This window comes from Anabrus simplex, chromosome 1 (assembly GCF_040414725.1).
Source record: "Anabrus simplex isolate iqAnaSimp1 chromosome 1, ASM4041472v1, whole genome shotgun sequence".
In the NCBI taxonomy this organism is placed as follows: Eukaryota; Metazoa; Arthropoda; class Insecta; order Orthoptera; family Tettigoniidae; genus Anabrus; species Anabrus simplex.
In genome coordinates, this window is record NC_090265.1 from 1,771,772,771 (window position 1) to 1,771,793,126 (window position 20,356).

At 41.3% G+C, this 20,356-nt stretch overlaps 1 protein-coding gene across 2 annotated transcripts in view; it reads right to left on the bottom strand.

Annotated features, from left to right (window-relative positions):
* The window catches only part of LOC136858798 (zinc finger protein 718), a 115,137-nt gene extending 95,143 nt beyond the window's left edge, over positions 1-19,994 (bottom strand). For both annotated transcript variants that reach the window (XM_067138613.2, XM_067138612.2), the window contains exon 1: positions 19,800-19,994. In XM_067138613.2, the coding sequence (XP_066994714.1) occupies positions 19,800-19,934 (135 nt within the window). In that variant the 5' untranslated portion in view covers positions 19,935-19,994. The remainder of the gene's footprint in view (positions 1-19,799) is intronic.
* Between the last annotated feature and the right edge of the window lie 362 nt (positions 19,995-20,356).

Sequence of the window (20,356 nt, forward strand, 5' to 3'; positions counted from 1 at the left end):
TTCATTTTTGTTTTATTCTCTCCGAAATTACCTGGCGGTAAATCACAAGACATTGACAGGTCTCCAAGTTCAGCCAACTTTGAAAAATCATAAAATCAAATCTTTAAATGATCACTCCAATAATTGCAGACAAGGCTTACCCTAGCCTGCAATACATTCTGTACTTAGCGGGTTGCTAAGTGACTAACACTTTCATTAATATTCTGACGTGTGTGATTTTCATCCTTAGTAATGTCACTGCATGCAGCCATGTTTGATTACTACCTGTCAAGCCAGAGAGTATACACTTCTTCTGATCACGGAAAAATACTATTCCCTGCTAGATACTCTATGATTCTCGAATCTTTCCCAGCTTCAATATATTCAACAGATGGCAGAATGTTCCTAATAACTTACATGCTGCTAAGAGAAAAAGTCTACGTACAAACAAAACCCATCATGAAATACGCCTTAGACATTATCTGGGAATGCCTATCGAAGGTAACCTAGCTACACTAGAAAGAGTGAAGGTCATGTATCTAAAAAAAAGTTCTCTGTCTGGCAAAAGACGTTCCTTCAAGACTAACCTATAAGCTTTTAAAGTTAAAAACTTCATCACTGATCCGTATTGAACTAATAATTACAATGCTAAAAAGAGAAAGATGTTCCACCTATTCAATACAATAATATTACGAATTAATTCAAGAAAAGTGTCATACGTGTTACAATTGTGTTGACTTCTTGCCATTTTTGTGTCAGCTGATGATGACATGGACATATATCATAAAAAGAAAGAAAGGTTCCACCTAATCAATACTTATTTATTATCACATGAATGATGGAATACCACATGTATAATAGGACCGGTTACGACCTCTTACATGGTCATCCTCAGCTACATTAGAATCCTATGTTTGCATTTTGTATTATGCCTCATTTCTTCAGGGTTGCCGGCAGTGCGGTTCGAATCCTATCTCCCGGATGCAAGCTCACAACCACACGGGCAACTCACCTGGTCATACCGACTGTAACAGCCTGCCTGTATATTGGCGGGAAGTAGCTGGGGAGTAAGATGACTTTCTTCTTTAGCATGCCATTCCTCTGGTTCATACATTTCCTGATATATCTGGTACGTAACACATTGGTTCATCATAGTATTCGAGCTATTGAATCCCTACACTGAGGCACTGATTGGAATGAGTAGTGTGCATATTTAACGGAATAATGACAGAGGAGTGTTCACGGCAGTCTGCGGACGGGATAATCCATCTCTGGAACTTTGGACTCTTAGATCGGCAACATAGTACCGTTCGTTGAAAGTGAAAAAGTGTGCGGTTTTTCATTTGATCGAGTATTTTATATGATAACATTGCTTTCAATCGCTACATTCCTACTGACCTTTTTGTAATGACCTATGTTGAATTCAGTTAGGAAAACCACCAAGTCAGTCTTTCTGAGAATCCCATTGCGAAGCACGGGTACATCAGCTAGTTGTTGTATACACGGATAAAAGAGAAATGCATGTTCTCTTTATTTTTTATTTGATTTATGACTAGATAGTTGGGATACAGAGGGATTTGTTAGGATTATTTTGTTGTTCATTTATGCATGACAATTTAGTTTAGTATTATTCCGCTTTTTCCTTGTAGATTAGTGCTAGGAGGATTAGATTGACAAGTTCATCCAATTTTCAAAGTTAAACACTTGCTACGTAAGGCTTTCACGGCCGGTGTCAATATAATAAAAATCTTCCCGGCTGTTACGCCGTGGTCCACTCCTCTCGCTTCTCCCAGACGTTTCGACTACTGCTGCGGTAGTCATCTTCTGTGGCGTCGTGTAGATACGCTCTCCTGTATACCGCTGGTGACTGCGAAAGTTGTTTGGGAAGCAGCTGTATTTATATGTAAGTGTGTGGCCTCCAACTGGTTCGCGCTGTGCAATCCGACATCTGATTGACTATCTGAAAGCACGACCTCCGATTGGGTCGCGCCGAGCAGCCTGACATTTGGTTGGCTATCTGAGCACACGACCTCTGATTGATTCGCGCCGGGCATAGATTCTGACTGGGTCGCTCCAAGAAGTCTGTCATCTGATTGGATCTTGGAGTGCACGACCTCCGATTGGGTCGTGCCGAGCAATGGATCCTCTGGTTGGTTGACTGTAATGTCCCTGATCTTAGTAAACTTCGGCCGTACGTTCGGCCTTGCTGAGTTTCAGTCCTTCCTCCTTTCTATTAAAGTTATCCGGATGTTTATGTATTTCGATTGCTTCCCTGTAGAGACGGGCGTGAAAGTGGGATGTTGTGCCCAGTATGTCAGTATCCTCGTAACGGATCTCATGCTTTCCGTCAAGCAGTGCATGCTCCGCTACTGCTGATTTGTCGTATTGCCCCAAGCGACAATTCCTTTTGTGCTCCGTCAGGCGAGTATTGACACTTCTGCCAGTCGTGCCAATATAAACAGCTCCACAGCTACACGGTATCCTATAGACCCCAGTAGATGTTAGAGGGTCACGTGGATCTTTGGCAGAACGTAACATGTTTCGTAGCTGTTGGGTCGGCTGAAAAATGGTTTTAACTTCATGACGTTCAAGGAGCCTTCCAATACGATCCGTGACGTCCCGTATATACGGCAAATAAGCGATACCTTTCTTCCTGGGTTCTTCTCGCTTACTATTCGCTGGCTGTCTTCTGGGGTGGAGTGCTCTCCTGACCTCTTGTAGCGATTGGTTTGTAAGGCTACATCAAGATGCCGTAGTTCCTTCTCGATGTACTCTGGTTCACAGGCACAAAGGGCGCGATCCACCAAAGTCTTCATCATGGCGCGCTTCTGGCCAGGATGGTGATTCGAATTTTTGTTGAAGTATCGGTCTGTATGTGTTGGTTTTCGGTATACTTGATGCCCTAGGGATCCATCATTCTTCCTCTTCACCAGCACGTCCAGGAAAGCTAATTCTTACGAGGATACTGACATACTGGCCACATCATCCCACTTTCACGCCCGTCTTTACAGGGAAGCAATCGAAATACATAAACATCCGGATAACTTCAATAGAAAGGAGGAAGGACTGAAACTCAGCAAGGCCTGGTACACCCCTTTATATAACGTACGGCCGAAGTTTACTAAGATCAGAGACATTACAGTCAACCAACCAGAGGATCCATTGCTCGGCACGACCCAATCGGAGGTCGTGCACTCCGAGATCCAATCAGATGACAGACTTCTCGGAGCGACCCAGTCAGAATCTATGCCCGGCCGAACCAATCAGAGGTCGTGTGCTCAGATAGCCAACCAAATGTCAGGCTGCTCGGCGCGACCCAATCGGAGGTCGTGCTTTCAGATAGTCAATCAGATGTCGGATTGCACAGCACGAACCAATTGGAGGCCACACACTTACATATAAATACAGCTGCTTCCCAAACAACTTTCGCAGTCGCCAGCGGTACACAGGAGAGCGTATCTACACGACGCCACAGAAGATGACTACCGCAGCAGTAGTCGAAACGTCTGGGAGAAGCGAGAGGAGTGGACCACGGCATAACAGCCGGGAAGATTTTTATTATATTGACACTGGCCGTGAAAGCCTTCATACTTTAATGACCCACCTCTACGGGGAGGATATTTATCGTTTAAGTCATCAATTTGAAAGGCTTCGCAAGAAGAAATCCCATCTACTGTGCTCTCTTACTTCTTTACTCCGCTGCTGCGACACCTGTGTTATTCCACAATTTCTTCGACAGAAGAGACTTTTTTCAACTCCTTCGGCACACAGAATTTATAACAGGATGGAACAAGCTCTTCTTAGGGAACGTATTCTTTTACTCGTAAAGAACTGGCCCTCAATGATGAACGGTTTTTATCACTACATTTGACGACAGGCAACTCGATGCACTGGAATGACTGGGACCGAATTGACAGGATTACTTACAACACCACGGAACATCAGGAGCGGAAGGATACGCTACGGCAGAAGAAAAAGTACGAATGCGTAAGTGGCAATATGAGGACGAGGGATCCGATCGACAGAGTGGATACTGCCTGGACAGTCGTTAATTTATCTAACCGTGGTTTAACAGAAGATGAAACTACTGTTCTTGCAAAAGGAGGCAATTTTGCTGTTACACCGGCAACCATCCCAATAGAAGATATAATTTCCAACATAGAATCAGGAATACGTCAGTTGCCACCAGAGGTTTCCGAGGAAATACGTCACGACTGTTCCAAGATACTCTGCAAGGCCAAGTTACCAAAACGTAATCTTAGCAAGAAGGAGGGGCTTGCGCTAAAGAATTTAAAAGCCGACGAAAGTATTATCATATTAGCAGCTGACAAAGGTAATGCTACTGTTATCTTGAACACCATGGATTATGAACATAAGATCAAAGAGCTTCTTGATCCATCGATCTACAAAAAACTTCCCCGTGATCCGACTATGAGTATCCTGCGCAAGACCAATACTCTGATTAAGAAATCTTCTATTTCACCAGAGGAACAGAAGAAGCTAAAAAAATCAGAAGCCTTGTGTCCAAGACTATATGGTCTTCCTAAGGTCCATAAGTCAGACGTCCCTCTTCGTCCCATCGTTAGTACCATTGGCTCTCCAACTTGTGAAGTCACAAAATACTTAAGCAACTTACTGAAACCTTACGTAGGGACTAAGGACTCACACATCAGAGACTCGGCCCATTTCATAAACAGATTGCGACACTTGCGAGTACAACCGGGGGATATACTCGTTAGTTTTGACGTCGTCTCGCTGTTCACTATGGCACCAATCAAGGATACTCTTGAACATATTCAACATCTCTTTGCAGAGGAGACAATAGTTTTATTTGAACATGTACTTAGGACGACATTTTTCCAATGGAAACATGAATTTTATGAACAGACAGACGGTGTTGTCATGGAAAGCCCACTTAGCCCTGTTATTGCTAATTTTTATCTGGAGTTCTTTGAAGAGGAAGCCCTGCAGACTGCTGTAAATAAACCCAGCTGTTGGTTCCGCTTTGTGAATGACACTTTTGTAATATGGGGACATAGAGAGGAGGCACTTGACGGGTTTCTTACACATCTGAACAGTATTCATCCTCGTATACAATTCACTGTGGAGAAGGAAAAGGATGGAGAATTAGCTTTCCTGGACGTGCTGGTGAAGAGGAAGAATGATGGATCCCTAGGGCATCAAGTATACCGAAAACCAACACACACAGACCGATACTTCAACAAAAATTCGAATCACCATCCTGGCCAGAAGCGCGCCATGATGAAGACTTTGGTGGATCGCGCCCTTTGTGTCTGTGAACCAGAGATCGAGAAGGAACTACGGCATCTTGATGTAGCCTTACAAACCAATCGCTACAAGAGGTCAGGAGAGCACTCCACCCCAGAAGACAGCCAGCAAATAGTAAGCGAGAAGAACCCAGGAAGAAAGGTATCGCTTATTTGCCGTATATACGGGACGTCACGGATCGTATTGGAAGGCTCCTTGAACATCATGAAGTTAAAACCATTTTTCAGCCGACCCAACAGCTACGAAACATGTTACGTTCTGCCAAAGATCCACGTGACCCTCTAACATCTACTGGGGTCTATAGGATACCGTGTAGCTGTGGAGCTGTTTATATTGGCACGACTGGCAGAAGTGTCAATACTCGCCTGACGGAGCACAAAAGGAATTGTCGCTTGGGGCAATACGACAAATCAGCAGTAGCGGAGCATGCACTGCTTGACGGAAAGCATGAGATCCGTTACGAGGATACTGACATACTGGGCACAACATCCCACTTTCACGCCCGTCTCTACAGGGAAGCAATCGAAATACATAAACATCCGGATAACTTTAATAGAAAGGAGGAAGGACTGAAACTCAGCAAGGCCTGGTACACCCCTTTATATAACGTACGGCCGAAGTTTACTAAGATCAGGGACATTACAGTCAACCAACCAGAGGATCCATTGCTCGGCACGACCCAATCGGAGGTCGTGCACTCCGAGATCCAATCAGTTGACAGACTTCTCGGAGCGACCCAGTCAGAATCTATGCCCGGCGCGAACCAATCAGAGGTCGTGTGCTCAGATAGTCAACCATATGTCAGGCTGCTCGGCGCGACCCAATCGGAGGTCATGCTTTCAGATAGTCAATCAGATGTCGGATTGCACAGCGCGAACCAATTGGAGGCCACACACTTACATATAAATACAGCTGCTTCCCAAACAACTTTCGCAGTCACCAGCGGTATACAGGAGAGCGTATCTACACGACGCCACAGAAGATGACTACCGCAGCAGTAGTCGAAACGTCTGGGAGAAGCGAGAGGAGTGGACCACGGCATAACAGCCCGGAAGATTTTTATTATACTTGCTACGTTATTTTATTTTTCTCATTTAGAGAGACAGTACCAGTTAATTGCATGAGGCATGGTATTTCAGAAGCTGTACATAAGGGGCTGCATTACAAAGTTGAAATAATAGTACCTTCGAATTTAGGTTGGAATCTGTTTTTGCCCAATGATTTGCACAGGAAACGAACCGGGTCTCATAATGTAAAAGGCTGATGTGATTTGTAAGAGACATGAAAAGTTATAATGCATGCGGAGTTATAAAGTGATTATGCAGACCAATTACATGCCTGATAAGTGAAAGAATAATGTGCAGTGGATATGTACCTGCTATTGTCTTCTGACAGAATATTAGTTATCAGAATTGACGGAATTGATTCCTGACCAATGGGTCTGATGTGTGTTAAATTGTCGAAGCATGCTAGGAAGGTATACGATTGTACGTGAGTTTCCGTGTAGCCGACGAAAGATGATATCTCATTGCAAGCTGATATATTGGCCGTGTTTTCTTAAACGGCGTGAATGAGATGGTATTTCCGTGTTACAATCTTGGCAGACAGAATCTAAGCCTTAGTACAGTGTTGAGTTCCAACATTTCCTTTCAGCTCACAGCACACCAGGAAATACATGACGGATGATCGCACTGTTGAGTGCGCAAATGTAGCAGAAGAAGGCAATGTTGCCCATTGCTTTCTACATTATATTGATGGATAATTATATGTTTTTCTCTTACAGCAAGGTGTTTTATGATGTTTCATGTTGTTTGAATATGTTGTCTTGTTGTTTAATGGGGAAGAGCCCGAGTGCTGAGTTACATTGATGGTCAATCTAGTTCTCACTAGATCCTTTGTGGTGAACCGCGATTCACGTAGAATCTGTGCAGTATGTAAGACTTTTCTCTTTATCCGATGTAAATAGATGTGTTATTTTGCTTATTTTGTTTATTGTAAATATAACATAGGAAATGCCACTAGTATTTTTCATAATTCATATCATGTCCCACTGCGCCTTAATTTTTCTTTTTATCTGAGTTTTTCTTTTTATCGTAACTTTCTTTTATATTGTAATTTTCCTTTTAACGCTTAATCTTGCGACGACTCTAATTAAAATATAATACCAATATAAATGGTCCGTTATTGGACATTATAAATTTTCCAGCTAACCCACTCCTGGTTGCCAGCGTTTCGCCCTCGTGTGCTAGGCTGGGCTCATCAGTTGGCACCTAGCACACCTACCAAGACGCCGGCTAGTGCATACCGTGGAGGCCACTGCGTAGGCTAATTGTAGCCACCGGCAGTGCCAATGCACTATGAGACACTTTGTCCCATTATCAAAAATTGATGCCTGCCTGGCCATCAGATGATATAGATGTTGATTCCCATACGGAATCTGAAATATTTGTTCCGAATGAGTAAATTTATAATACCAATATAAATGGTCCGTTATTGGACATTATAAATTTTCCAGCTAACCCACTCCTGGTTGCCAGCGTTTCGCCCTCATGTGCTAGGCTGGGCTCATCAGTTGGCACCTAGCACACCTACCAAGACGCCGGCTAGTGCATACCGTGGAGGCCACTGCGTAGGCTAATTGTAGCCACCGGCAGTGCCAATGCACTATGAGACACTTTGTCCCATTATCAAAAATTGATGCCTGCCTGGCCATCAGATGATATAGATGTTGATTCCCATACGGAATCTGAAATATTTGTTCCGAATGAGTAAATTTATAATACCACGGTATGCACTAGCCGGCGTCTTGGTAGGTGTGCTAGGTGCCAACTGATGAGCCCAGCCTAGCACACGAGGGCGAAACGCTGGCAACCAGGAGTGGGTTAGCTGGAAAATTTATAATGTCCAATAACGGACCATTTATATTGGTATTATAAATTTACTCATTCGGAACAAATATTTCAGATTCCGTATGGGAATCAACATCTATATCATCTGATGGCCAGGCAGGCATCAATTTTTGATAATGGGACAAAGTGTCTCATAGTGCATTGGCACTGCCGGTGGCTACAATTAGCCTACGCAGTGGCCTCCACGGTATGCACTAGCCGGCGTCTTGGTAGGTGTGCTAGGTGCCAACTGATGAGCCCAGCCTAGCACACGAGGGCGAAACGCTGGCAACCAGGAGTGGGTTAGCTGGAAAATTTATAATGTCCAATAACGGACCATTTATATTGGTATTATAAATTTACTCATTCGGAACAAATATTTCAGATTCCGTATGGGAATCAACATCTATATCATCTGATGGCCAGGCAGGCATCAAATTTTGATAATGGGACAAAGTGTCTCATAGTGCATTGGCACTGCCGGTGGCTACAATTAGCCTACGCAGTGGCCTCCACGGTATGCACTAGCCGGCGTCTTAGTAGGTGTGCTAGGTGCCAACTGATGAGCCCAGCCTAGCACACGAGGGCGAAACGCTGGCAACCAGGAGTGGGTTAGCTGGAAAATTTATAATGTCCAATAACGGACCATTTATATTGGTATTATAAATTTACTCATTCGGAACAAATATTTCAGATTCCGTATGGGAATCAACATCTATATCATCGACTCTAATTAAATTCGTAACCCATATCAATGTGGTTATTTTCAAGTGTGACTCCATCTGAAGTATATACGTATCAGTAGATGCGTACATATGTTACCATATAACATGAACAATGGACAAGCAGAAGATTATTTCTGAAAGTATGCAAGTATTCAATGTTGTTCTTGATACTTCATTTCGTTTTTGTTTCTTTGAACAATTAACGTTGTTAATGTCCAGTTATTTCTTTAATTTTGAGATTTTTGTAATGACATTTAATTATTTGATTTATTTGATTTTCAAGTAGTATGATTCGGGGATATTTATGAATAAACTCATCCTACCCCATATTATTGTTTCTCATTCGAGTTATACCTCCACTTTCCTGTCATTTACTTATATTTAAGTGTAGAACTTCGACTTTTAGCCTGACCCAATGACGACCAACCCACTCTCTGCCCAACCCTGAGTTAATCGGATGTTCATACAGGAATGGAGGCATCGTCCTAGAGTACCCCTGGGTACGGTACAGTAAACTTTCAGATACATGTAAGATGCATACTAAAACTATACACTGTTGTTATGCATTATTATTATGGCTAAATGGTGTGCAGTGTAGGTGTAAGAAGGGTAGTCTAGAGTATGCCGTAGGTCGTAACTATTATTATTATTATAAAATAAATGTAAATTGTGATATATCCCGGTGGATATATATTCTTACAATACTATGGGAACGTTAAATGAAAACAAATTATCTAACGACAAGCAATTATAAGAAAGCAAGACAATGGAAGAAATTATAACAAAGCCAGGAATTTCATGATAACGAAAGGAGAAGTATAAAAAAGCAATATATGAAAATAATTTTTATTTTCGCAAATTTAAAATGATTTTTCTACAGCATTTCATTCCCTGCATATTTCCGCCATGTCATCGTACTGTGGGTCCCCTCTACTGAGACCAAGTCTGCCTATTAAAGCAGTTTTATTGCTGGGCAATGCAGGGCCACATCCAGATGAACATGAACTAGTATATGATGGAATTCGTGCTTTATTTTTTTTCCCCTAACGTGACAAGTTTGATACAACCTATGGATCATGCCGGTTTGGAATGTCTAAAAAGAAAGTATCGGTACCGCCTGCTACATTCACTCCTGGAAGCAACAGAACGTGAGGAAACCATCACGAACTTCCTCAAAGAGATAGGCATGAAGGATGTAATGTATTGGACGAACTTCACAGCGACTGCGGGATTGTAGGTTTCGCTCCCGCTTCCCGTGTTGATGTGTGCAGACCTTTATACATTTAGTATCGGTGCCATCTTGAATTTTTTCACTATGACAGTCACAAAATCACATCCTACCTTTCCTCAGAATGATAAAAGCTCAAGGCAATATTAACTAAACCAGAACAGTTGATCCAGCAGTCATCTGAATTTAAATCTACAAAATTTTATTATTAATATTTTTTACAAGATGCTTTACATCGCATCAACACAGCTATGTCTTAAGGAGGGATTCCACTGAGGCAACATTTGGGCGACATGGAGCATGCGGCTGGCAACAAATGTTGCTCTTTGTAGCATGCGGCTTGTTGTCAGTTGGACACAAAAGATGTGGTATGCTCCATGTGTTGCCGGGTATAGCATGCGGCACTTGTGGAGACTTGTCGCCAACTACAAACGTTATTCCATCAAGGCAACCAAGACAACAGTTCCTCACTCGACTTTGACCGGCTAGTGACAGCTATACTTCCTTGTTTCGAATTCTCAACCTATCATCTCACAAATCACCCCGGAAATGTGCATGGCGCGGAGTGATCCAAGCTGATAAGGTATGGAGCCCTTGGCAAACAAGCCACATCGGAATTTTCAAGAGGCGAAAGCCATTGGTGATGATTTCATGGAGTACTTTGTCAGATGAAGGTCGTGTACCATGACAGAATCTGTATGCCTAGAGGTACAGGAAGATTTAGAAACTTCTTGTTCACTGGAATTTAAAATGTATTAGTTTTAAGCAGAATATCCTAACCCTATTCTGATTATTTTACCCCCTTATAGTTCACATTTCTAATACAGTTATACTAGGAGAATGAAAGATAACTCGTGGCAACTATGACAATAAGTAGACAAAAAAAAACATGGCACTACAGCCATTGAAGGGCCTTGGCACCAAGCGACTGCTGCTCAGCCCGAAGGCCTGCAGATTACGAGGTGTCGTGTGGTCACCACGACGAATCCTCTTGGTCGTTATTCTTGGTTTTCTAGACCGGGGCCGCTATGTCACCACCAGATAGTTCCTCAATTCTAATCACCTAGACTGAGTGGACCTCGAACCAGCTCTCAGGCCTAAGTAAAAATCCCTGACCTGGCCGGGAATCGAGCCCGGGGCCTCCGTGTAAGAGGCAGGCACGCTACCCCTACACCACGGGGCTGGCAATAAGTAGACATGGTGAGGAAGAAAAAGACTATGATGAAACAGTTTTGGAAGACTGCGTAATTAGAGCAGCGGCGAAGGATATCCAAATAAAAAGTAGATTAATTGTTGTGTGTTCACAGTGTAGAAAAGAGAACCATTTGTTGTTATGCTATTAAACGACGTATTTACCAGAAATCCATAGGCATGGAAATGCCATAATATACTGATATGTAGAATTTATTATTACTATTATGATATTGTTGTTATTATTATTGTACAATAATGTTATTGGCTTCACGTTCCACTAAATACTTTCACGGTTTTCTGAGTCGCTGAGGTGCCGTAATTTAGTGCAGCAAGCGTTATTTTACGTGCTAGTAAATACATCGACACGAAGCTGATGTAGGTCTACTAGAACACCTTCAAATACCACCGGACTGAGTTAGAATCGAACCTGCCAAGTTTATTATTGTTGTTGTTGTAGTTAGTACTGTGATGTCATTAAATTATATTTTAATAGTTATCTCTAATTTATTTATTTCTAGTGCAAACTATTGCCAGTACTAATAAGGATAAAACCAGGCATTGAATAATAATGATAATAAAATAATAATGGCTTTACGTCCCACTATCTACTTTTAAGGTTTTCGAAGACGCCGAGGTGCCGCAATTTAGGCCCGCAGGAATTCCTTTAAGTGCCACCGACAAGAGGCACCTTCAAATACCACCGGACTGAGCTAGGATCGAACCTGCCAAGTTGGGGTCAGAAGACCAGCGCCTCAACCGTCTGAGCCGCTCAGCCCGGTGGGCATTGAATAAATCACAATCTTATTTACAATAGTTCATAAGCAGTTACCGGTAACTTATTTCATTTATTAGAGGAAAACAGTAGGATAAAATCAATTCACCTCACGTTCCTCATTGTCATCTGACGTTTGGAGCATCGATGTCAAGAAGAAAGGTAAGTAGATTATACGCGAACCACAGATTTCCTCTCAATGGAGAAGCAACACCAGTTTTCATTTTCTGAATTCTTTTATGCTCTCCATGGAAAGATGAACGCATTTTTTAAATTTTCTTCAGTTCGTGGACACTGCAGTCATATTTTTCTGGGGGCAGTTTTAATGTATGTTTTTTTGCTACTGTTTTTATAATCACTCAATGTTACATTCCGCAATTCTGGAGCATTGTGATAATCCCCAATTAAATTCGCAGTGTTTTCAATAGCCCACTTCATCTTGTCGCACGAAAATTGTAGCACCGATCCACACACTGTCGGATCGCGGGCGACACTGTTCGACAAGCATATTTTTGAGGCATGCGGCACCAGAGTGTGTTCAACATATGGCAACATGTCTCATGCCACACAGCCGCACGCTACATTTCGTGCTGTGTTTCTTCAATTGAAAGTCGACTGCAGCATGCTTCACTGTTGCATGCTCCATGTCGCCCAAATGTTGCCTCAGTGGAATCCTGCCTTTATAAATTTTCTTCCTAGCCTTTTACCAGATTTGCTGGGGTTGACACTTCATTTGGAATTGGCCCACTTGTACGACTGTATGCCCTTCCTGACAACAATCCCAGGTGGCGTGATGGTGATGTATTCACTATTGCATATTTCTACGTGTGTTAAGACAAACAAAAACACCCAGTCCCCAAGCCAGAGGAATTAACCATATGAAATTGAAATCCTCCATACCAGGCTAAATGCGTGAATTCCTCTAGCCAGTATTTCTTTTATCGAGTTTCCAAATAATCAATCTATTAAAGTCACCCCACTCCTCTAACACATATCCTCCTTGCCCCCTTCTTTTGAATGGCTCTGGGTTCAGGTCGAGGAATCAAAAGAGCAGTTATATAAACAAAAGTTATCTAGGAAATGTCACTGTAATATTTGTCCCAAATGGAAGATAATAATTGCTTTTACTCAAAGTGTAAAATCTGCTGTAAATTAAGAAATAATACAAAATATTTTACTTGTAGAGAATAATATGGATACATACATAACTACCTTACAACTATCTCTTCTGCTATGTCGCAGCGCTTCCGTATGTGTTTTGTTTGTCTAACACTTTCGTGAGTGATGTCTTTGCTCACTGAAGTTGTTTGAATTAATTAGGTGTCATTTTCTTCATGTTGCTCATTCGTTTTGTGCCCTAACTCATTCATTAAATGATATTATATTTACTGGTCCAGGGATCATGCTATTTTGCTGTTTGAACTGTCCACGTTTAGTCATATGGACAAAGATAATGAGAATTCACAGACATAGCACTCCCATTCGTCGGTACTAGCCCTGGACCTCAAGAAACAAAAGACGGCATGAGCAGCGGAATGCAACATAAGGGAGTCCTGTATACAGCCCGTAAGTATGTATGCATATTACTCCACATATTTCTCTAGTAACGACGGTATTTCTTAATTTACCGCAGATTTTACATTTTATTTGAGTAAAAGAAATTATCTTCCGTTTGGGACAAATATTCCTAGATACCTTTCGTTTACATAACCCAAAAGAGCACTAACTGGGGAGTGGGTGAACGTAAAGTCATGACAGGTTCTTCTTATGACGCCCAATTGTTGTTGTTAGTGACTATACTCTGGAATACAATGATTGAAATTAAGAGGGTTCCTCCTATTCAATACAAAGATATTTATTAACGTGAATGAATCACATATCGTTCACACGAGGTACTAGTTTCGGCACCAAACTATGTGCCATCATCAGCCAGCTCCGTCCGCCGATCACTCAGGCTGCTCAAGGTTCCAAAACCCATATTGAAGTGGGAATTAATTCTTTGGATTTAATCAAGTTCCATGTTTATGTTTATTTTTCGGAACCAAACTACAGAACACACACAGCGTCCACTTCATACGACATTAAACTCCGGAGCATAACTTAACAGTTTACAAAAACTAAAGACATATACAAGCTGGGCAAACCGCCATGGGTACACAACAATGGAGTCATCGTCATTTTAACAGATTTTAAACTGAAATGTAACATCGTCATGTACCATATTTTATTTCATATTCATCTGTGTACGTGTCATAGTGTGTTTTAAAGTTGTTTTAATGTTATAGTTCATATTCATACACGCAGGTGTTATAGTGTATTTAAAGTTGTTTTAAGGTTATATTGTGTTTGCCCGATTTGACTTGTTGGCTGATGATAGCACATAGTTTGGTGCCGAAACTACTACCTCATGTGAACGATATGTGATTCATTCACGTTAATAAATATCTTTGTATTGAATAGGAGGAACCCTCTTAATTTCAATCATTGTAATCCCACTTCAATACGGATCATGAAATTTCTAAATATTAATATACTCTGGACATTATAGCTTCGAAATTGGTGTTTTGCACAATTTTGGCTCTATCTGGTGGTTGTGTGCAGAAATACAGGCAACCAGCCAATCCCAAGCTGCCATTCATATTGATTTATATCGGCTGAACGCAATCTCAAAACCTAGTTGCCAATTGTATTGTGTACATTCACCACGTGGTTAAGCTACCTGGCATGTCGTGTATAGTATTCTGCATGGTACACTATCTTCAGTAATTTGTGTTCTTCATATTGTTATATTAAGTATTTATCTCTCTAGTACAGTATAGTGCACTGTTTAGCATAGCATAAATTAGTAAAAGAACCTATAGTTTTTATACGTTTAATAGTTCAGTGAAGCTGTGGTTTTATTTACATCCATGTGCTGGTTAGTGTATAGTTCTACCATGTCTCAGTGTAGTTCAGGAAAGATAAGCGGCAAGAATGTGACCCCGAGATCAGCAGTGTGTTCCCTTTGTCGGCCATAACCTCCTTGTTGTGTCAGTCCTTAACCGAGAGTTGCAACACTGCAGGACAGAATAACATTGCAGCGACTGAGATGGTATGGACATATGCAACGCATGGAAGATAACAGATTGTGTATGTTTAGTCCTCAGCCCAAAAGCTGGTTGGATCCTCAACAGCTCCGCCATCAGCTGTCATAGATGGCCTAGGCATCACTGAAGAGGCGTACTAGGGAAATGAGGAGTGAGGTAGTTTCCCATTGCTTTCCTCACCGAGCCAGAAGTTGCTATTACATATTCTGCCAAGCCCACTGAAATGCATGCACCAACCAACCCTATGAGCAATATTTTTACACCATTCATAGCAGGGACTGGCTGCAGAAGGAATGGCATTACTAGCATCACTCATACCTCAGTCACTTTCATTTTGTCAAAGCCAAGGATAAAGCTGAGACAGATCAATGAAAGTAACAAGATTGCTCTAGCCCACACCAGAAGACATAGTGCACTGTAAACACTAGGTCCCGCCAGCAAAGGCATGATTACCGAAACAAAACTGTATGATCTAAAACTTGAAGACAAAAGACCAAGAGGGTGACCAAGACTCAGGTACAAGGACATGGTGAAGATTGACACTGAACAGCAAGGACATACTATGGAAAGCACTGAAGAAGGGGAGAGTTCAGAGACCGGAACTGGTGGAGAAGCCACGTTCATCACCCCATAGCTTACGATGGAACGACATGGAATATGTATTACAAGTTGTCCATTTCATGACCGTATCGATGTTTAATCAAGAAGTAAGTATAAATAACCACCTAATCGATACTTTATTAATGCCTCAGGCAAAATTGAATAAAATTAAAACTTACAGGACATGTTTCGACCACTTAGTGGTCCTCTTCAGCTGTATAAATAAAGAACTGAAAAGAAAAACATTGACAATAAGCACAAATAAAAGTTCTTTGGAGACTCCTTTGATAAAAATGGAGGTCGTCAGAATAGGTCATCTTGCCTTTCGTTCTTGTTTGGAAAAGATGTTTATTCTGCGCTGTCTAGAGGGTCTGTCTTTGAGCGCGACCTGGTGAAGTAACGATGTGATACAGTTTGACAGTTCATGGAAAGCTCTGGAGAGAAGGGAAGTAGAGTTTCATCGTCATCTAAAATAACATGTGAGGGAGGAGGGAGATTGGGCTGTGCTTCTGCGATGTCGTGTTTGATTATATCTCTTGTTCGTCTAGTCTCTACTTCCCTTCTCTCCAGAGCTTTCCATGAACTGTCAAACTGTATCACATCGTTACTTCACCAGGTCGCGCTCAAAGACAGACCCTCTAGACAGCGCAGAATAAACATCTTTTCCAAACAAGAACGAAAGGCAAGATGACCTATTCTGACGACCTCCATTTTTATCAAAGGAGTCTCCAAAGAACTTTTATTTGTGCTTATTGTCAATGTTTTTCTTTTCAGTTCTTTATTTATACAGCTGAAGAGGACCACTAAGTGGTCAAAACATGTCCTGTAAGTTTTAATTTTATTCAATTTTGCCTGAGGCATTAATAAAGTATCGATTAGGTGGTTATTTATACTTACTTCTTGATGGAATATGTATGTATAATTTGTTATTTTTTCATTCTTAATAATGTATTCTCATTTTAGTGGTGGCAATTACTGTTTTAAGAGAAAGTACAACTAGGCAACCATCCTCTGTAACACTAATCAGAGAGAAAAAAGGGAAGGGATCTGACACTTTGAAAAATGAAGATATCGGCTAAAGAAATGCAAGGGCCACGAAGGGCGTGAAAATCCAGTCCTCGCAAACCTGATAGTGTCGGGGTCGGAAAAGAACAAGAGTTGACCATGGTAGGTCGGATAGGATAGATGGAAGTGATGAGCCTGGCACAAGTAAGTGGAAGCAATTGCAGGACTCACCTAAGGGCCCCGTGATCGCCAACCCATGCTCCAAAATTCAGAGCCCCTAGGGCCTATTCTCGTTTTAATGCCGGATGTTGTTACTAAGTGCATACAGCATATCTGAAGTTCCTATGGGTTTTTTTTTTCCTTGTGTATAGCTTCTCTGCACTGTACTTGAACAACCTGCCCCAGGATTAACACTTCCCGAGTTCAGTATTTCCATCTTAGACACAAAACTAGAATAGGTTGATCACTTATCATATCTTGGAAGCATCTTGCCTAAATGGTGTACCTGTGAACAAGACGTTGATAAAGAATTGGGGCTGCTCATGCAGTATTGGGATGGTTAATGCACAGAGTCTTCATGAATAACGACCTAAAACTGCATACCAAACTCATGGTGTACAAAGCTGTTGTCATTTCCACACTGCTGCATGGCTGTGACACTTGGACACACTATCGCCGTGATATCAAAAAACTTGAGCGCTTCCACCAACAGAAAATGAGATTCATCTTGAATATTAAGTGGGAGGACTATGTGATCAACACGGCAGTTCTCGACAAAGCGCCAACTAAATAGCATCGCTCATCAACTGAGAAGGTTAGGCATATTCACCGCATGGGTGATACCAGGCTTCCCCGCCAAATTCTTTATGGTGAACTTTGCTCTGGCAGTAGACCTCATGGAGCCCCTCTTATGCGTTTTAAGGACCAGCTAAAACACATCATGAAGACAACTGGTATAGATATACAGACATGGGAAGAATGCGCTGTGGGCCGCTCACTGTGGCGGAACACTACATCCATCGCTCTCAACTTGTTTGAAAGAGAACGCCACAGACATCAAGCGGCCAAGCAACAAGCAAGAAAACTCCGTCAATTACAATCCCGCCCTCCTCCATCCATTCAATGTGATTTGTGGGCGTATGTTTTATGCCAGGATTGGTCTGTTTAGTCATCGTAAACACATCCATAAACTGAGTTGAACTGGTCAGTGTATGCAGGAAGAAGTTATATATACTCGGATCGAGTTACAGCCGACGATAGCTTCTCTGAGTAGTGTTATATTTTACAAGAACTGTGTGCTGCAGTTGTATTGCACTGGCTGTTTGCACAGCAGTAGAGTGATGGCAACATAGGTAAGGCAATGCTCGCGTGTTTTGTATACTGTCAATTTAGAAGTAAAGCCGTGTGAAGCATAGTTAGATTCTGATTTATTGGACAGCACTGTTAGTGTCAAGGTTAGATTGTGCAGCAACATTTACTTATTACAGTCAGTGTCAAAATTACTAATAGGCATAGTGGTGGTTAGGTAATTGTTTGTGACAAAATTACAGGTAGTGACTGGTTAGACTCCGGTTTGTCAGAAAGTATTGTTAGTGACAGGGTCATTGTCAGCATCAAAATTACTGATAGTGACTGGTTAGGTCCCATTCACCTAAAAGCACTACATGGAAAGAAAAACACAACAACCAATAAGACATCAATCATATTTTCGCTCACAGAAGCAGATTTTCAGCTACCAAGCTCACTGGCAGAAGTGAATATGGGTAAAATTAACATGCTTGCCAGACTGTTTGTGTAACCTGATGATCCAGAAATCCATACCCAGAACATCAAACAGTTGTTGAAATTGTATAAAACCAATATTATGACAGAGGAATATTGATTTCTTTATACTTTTTTTTTTTTTTTAGTTACTGTATTTTCAGAGGATTCAAAACACTTGCAGAAATCGTGCCAATTTTCCTTTGTGATACTGTATGAACAAGTTCAAGGTATGAGATGATGAGGATACGATCTGAGGGCCAATGAGGTGTGTGTAGTGTCCGTAGTGTGAACAGTCTGACAAGTACACTCAAGTATAGTGTGTGATGTTGTTTAATTCAAATCTTTTTTCCTGGACCCTTCAGGTCTAAATTAAGAAAGTTTTGCTGTGTTATTTATCTTGAAAGAGATGGCAGTTTGACAGCACATTTCTTTAGTCCTTTTGTGTTATTGCATTTCAGGAGTTCTATGTGGATAATTCAGTGGGTGTGTTTTGCTGAATAACATTATGCTGAATTTAGAGTCTCATCTTTGGCTTTGACAATATGAAAGTGACTGAGGTATGAGCGATGCTAGTAATACCATTCCTTATGCAGCAGTCCCTGTTATGAATGGTGTGAATATATCGCTCATAGGGTTAATTGGTGCATGCATTTCAGTGGGCTTGGCAGACTGATATGTAATAGCAACTTCTGGCTCGGTGAGGAAAGCAACGGGAAACTACCTCACTCATTTCCCTAGTATGCCTCTTCAGAGACGCCTAGGCTGTTTATGACAGCTGTCAGCGGAGCTGTGGAGGATCAAACCAGCCTTCGGGCTGAATACCCAACACACATACAATACCTAATTACAGATAGTAACTAGTTAGGTCCTGTTCACCTGAAAGAACTAAAGAAAATTACACAACGGACCAATTGAATTAATTAATTAATTATACATAGGGATTAGAACAAGGAAGGACATGTATTACATTATATTACAAAACAAGTAACATCAATGTACGATTACCTTGTCAGACGGAGGGGGAGAATATATAATAACAGATAAATAATTATCATCTTAGTGGCCATTCCTTCATAGACAGGTAATTAACTCCCGTCAAAGTCTATACACACACAATAGAATTTAAAGCCGTTCCGATTAACAAAGTTTCGTCACAGAAATTGCTGAGATGCACTACGTAGTTACGAGGTATAATTAAATGCATCCAACAACATGAAGAGCCCACGAGACTTAGCTTTGAAATAGAAGGGAAACTGTGGAAAGACTCACCCTAAATGGAAGAAGAGTGCGTATTTTCTTTGCAACACCTTGTTTATCCCCCTGTAAACCAAATATAGCTAACAAAGCATTTGTCTTCCATAAGCACAATCTGCAAACGTCACCCGAAAATACAGCGCTAGACATAGTTGAACGCCACTGTGCCAAAAGTAAATAACTAACAGAAGATGAGAAAACGTGCACCTTGCAAACAAACAATAGCAACACGCCAAGAAAAACGCACCGACGCCAATCATGCAACGAGTTTAAACAAGAGAAGGACACGGTTTCCAGTATATGCAACTGATAGTATAAACCACATATTTTATATTATAGCTATTATTATTTATATGACGAGAACATTGCAAATAATTTCATGTATAACATTTATTTATAAAAATTAGATTTATTTCCAAAAATTCTCAATTAGTAATTAAAAAATAGCTTCCCAGTATATATAACGTTAAGCTGTTCTGTTGGTGACCGTTTTCAGTATGTATGCCTATGAGTAATATTTACATTTTACATGGTGGCGGGAAATTACAAAATACAAAATAGACAACATTTGT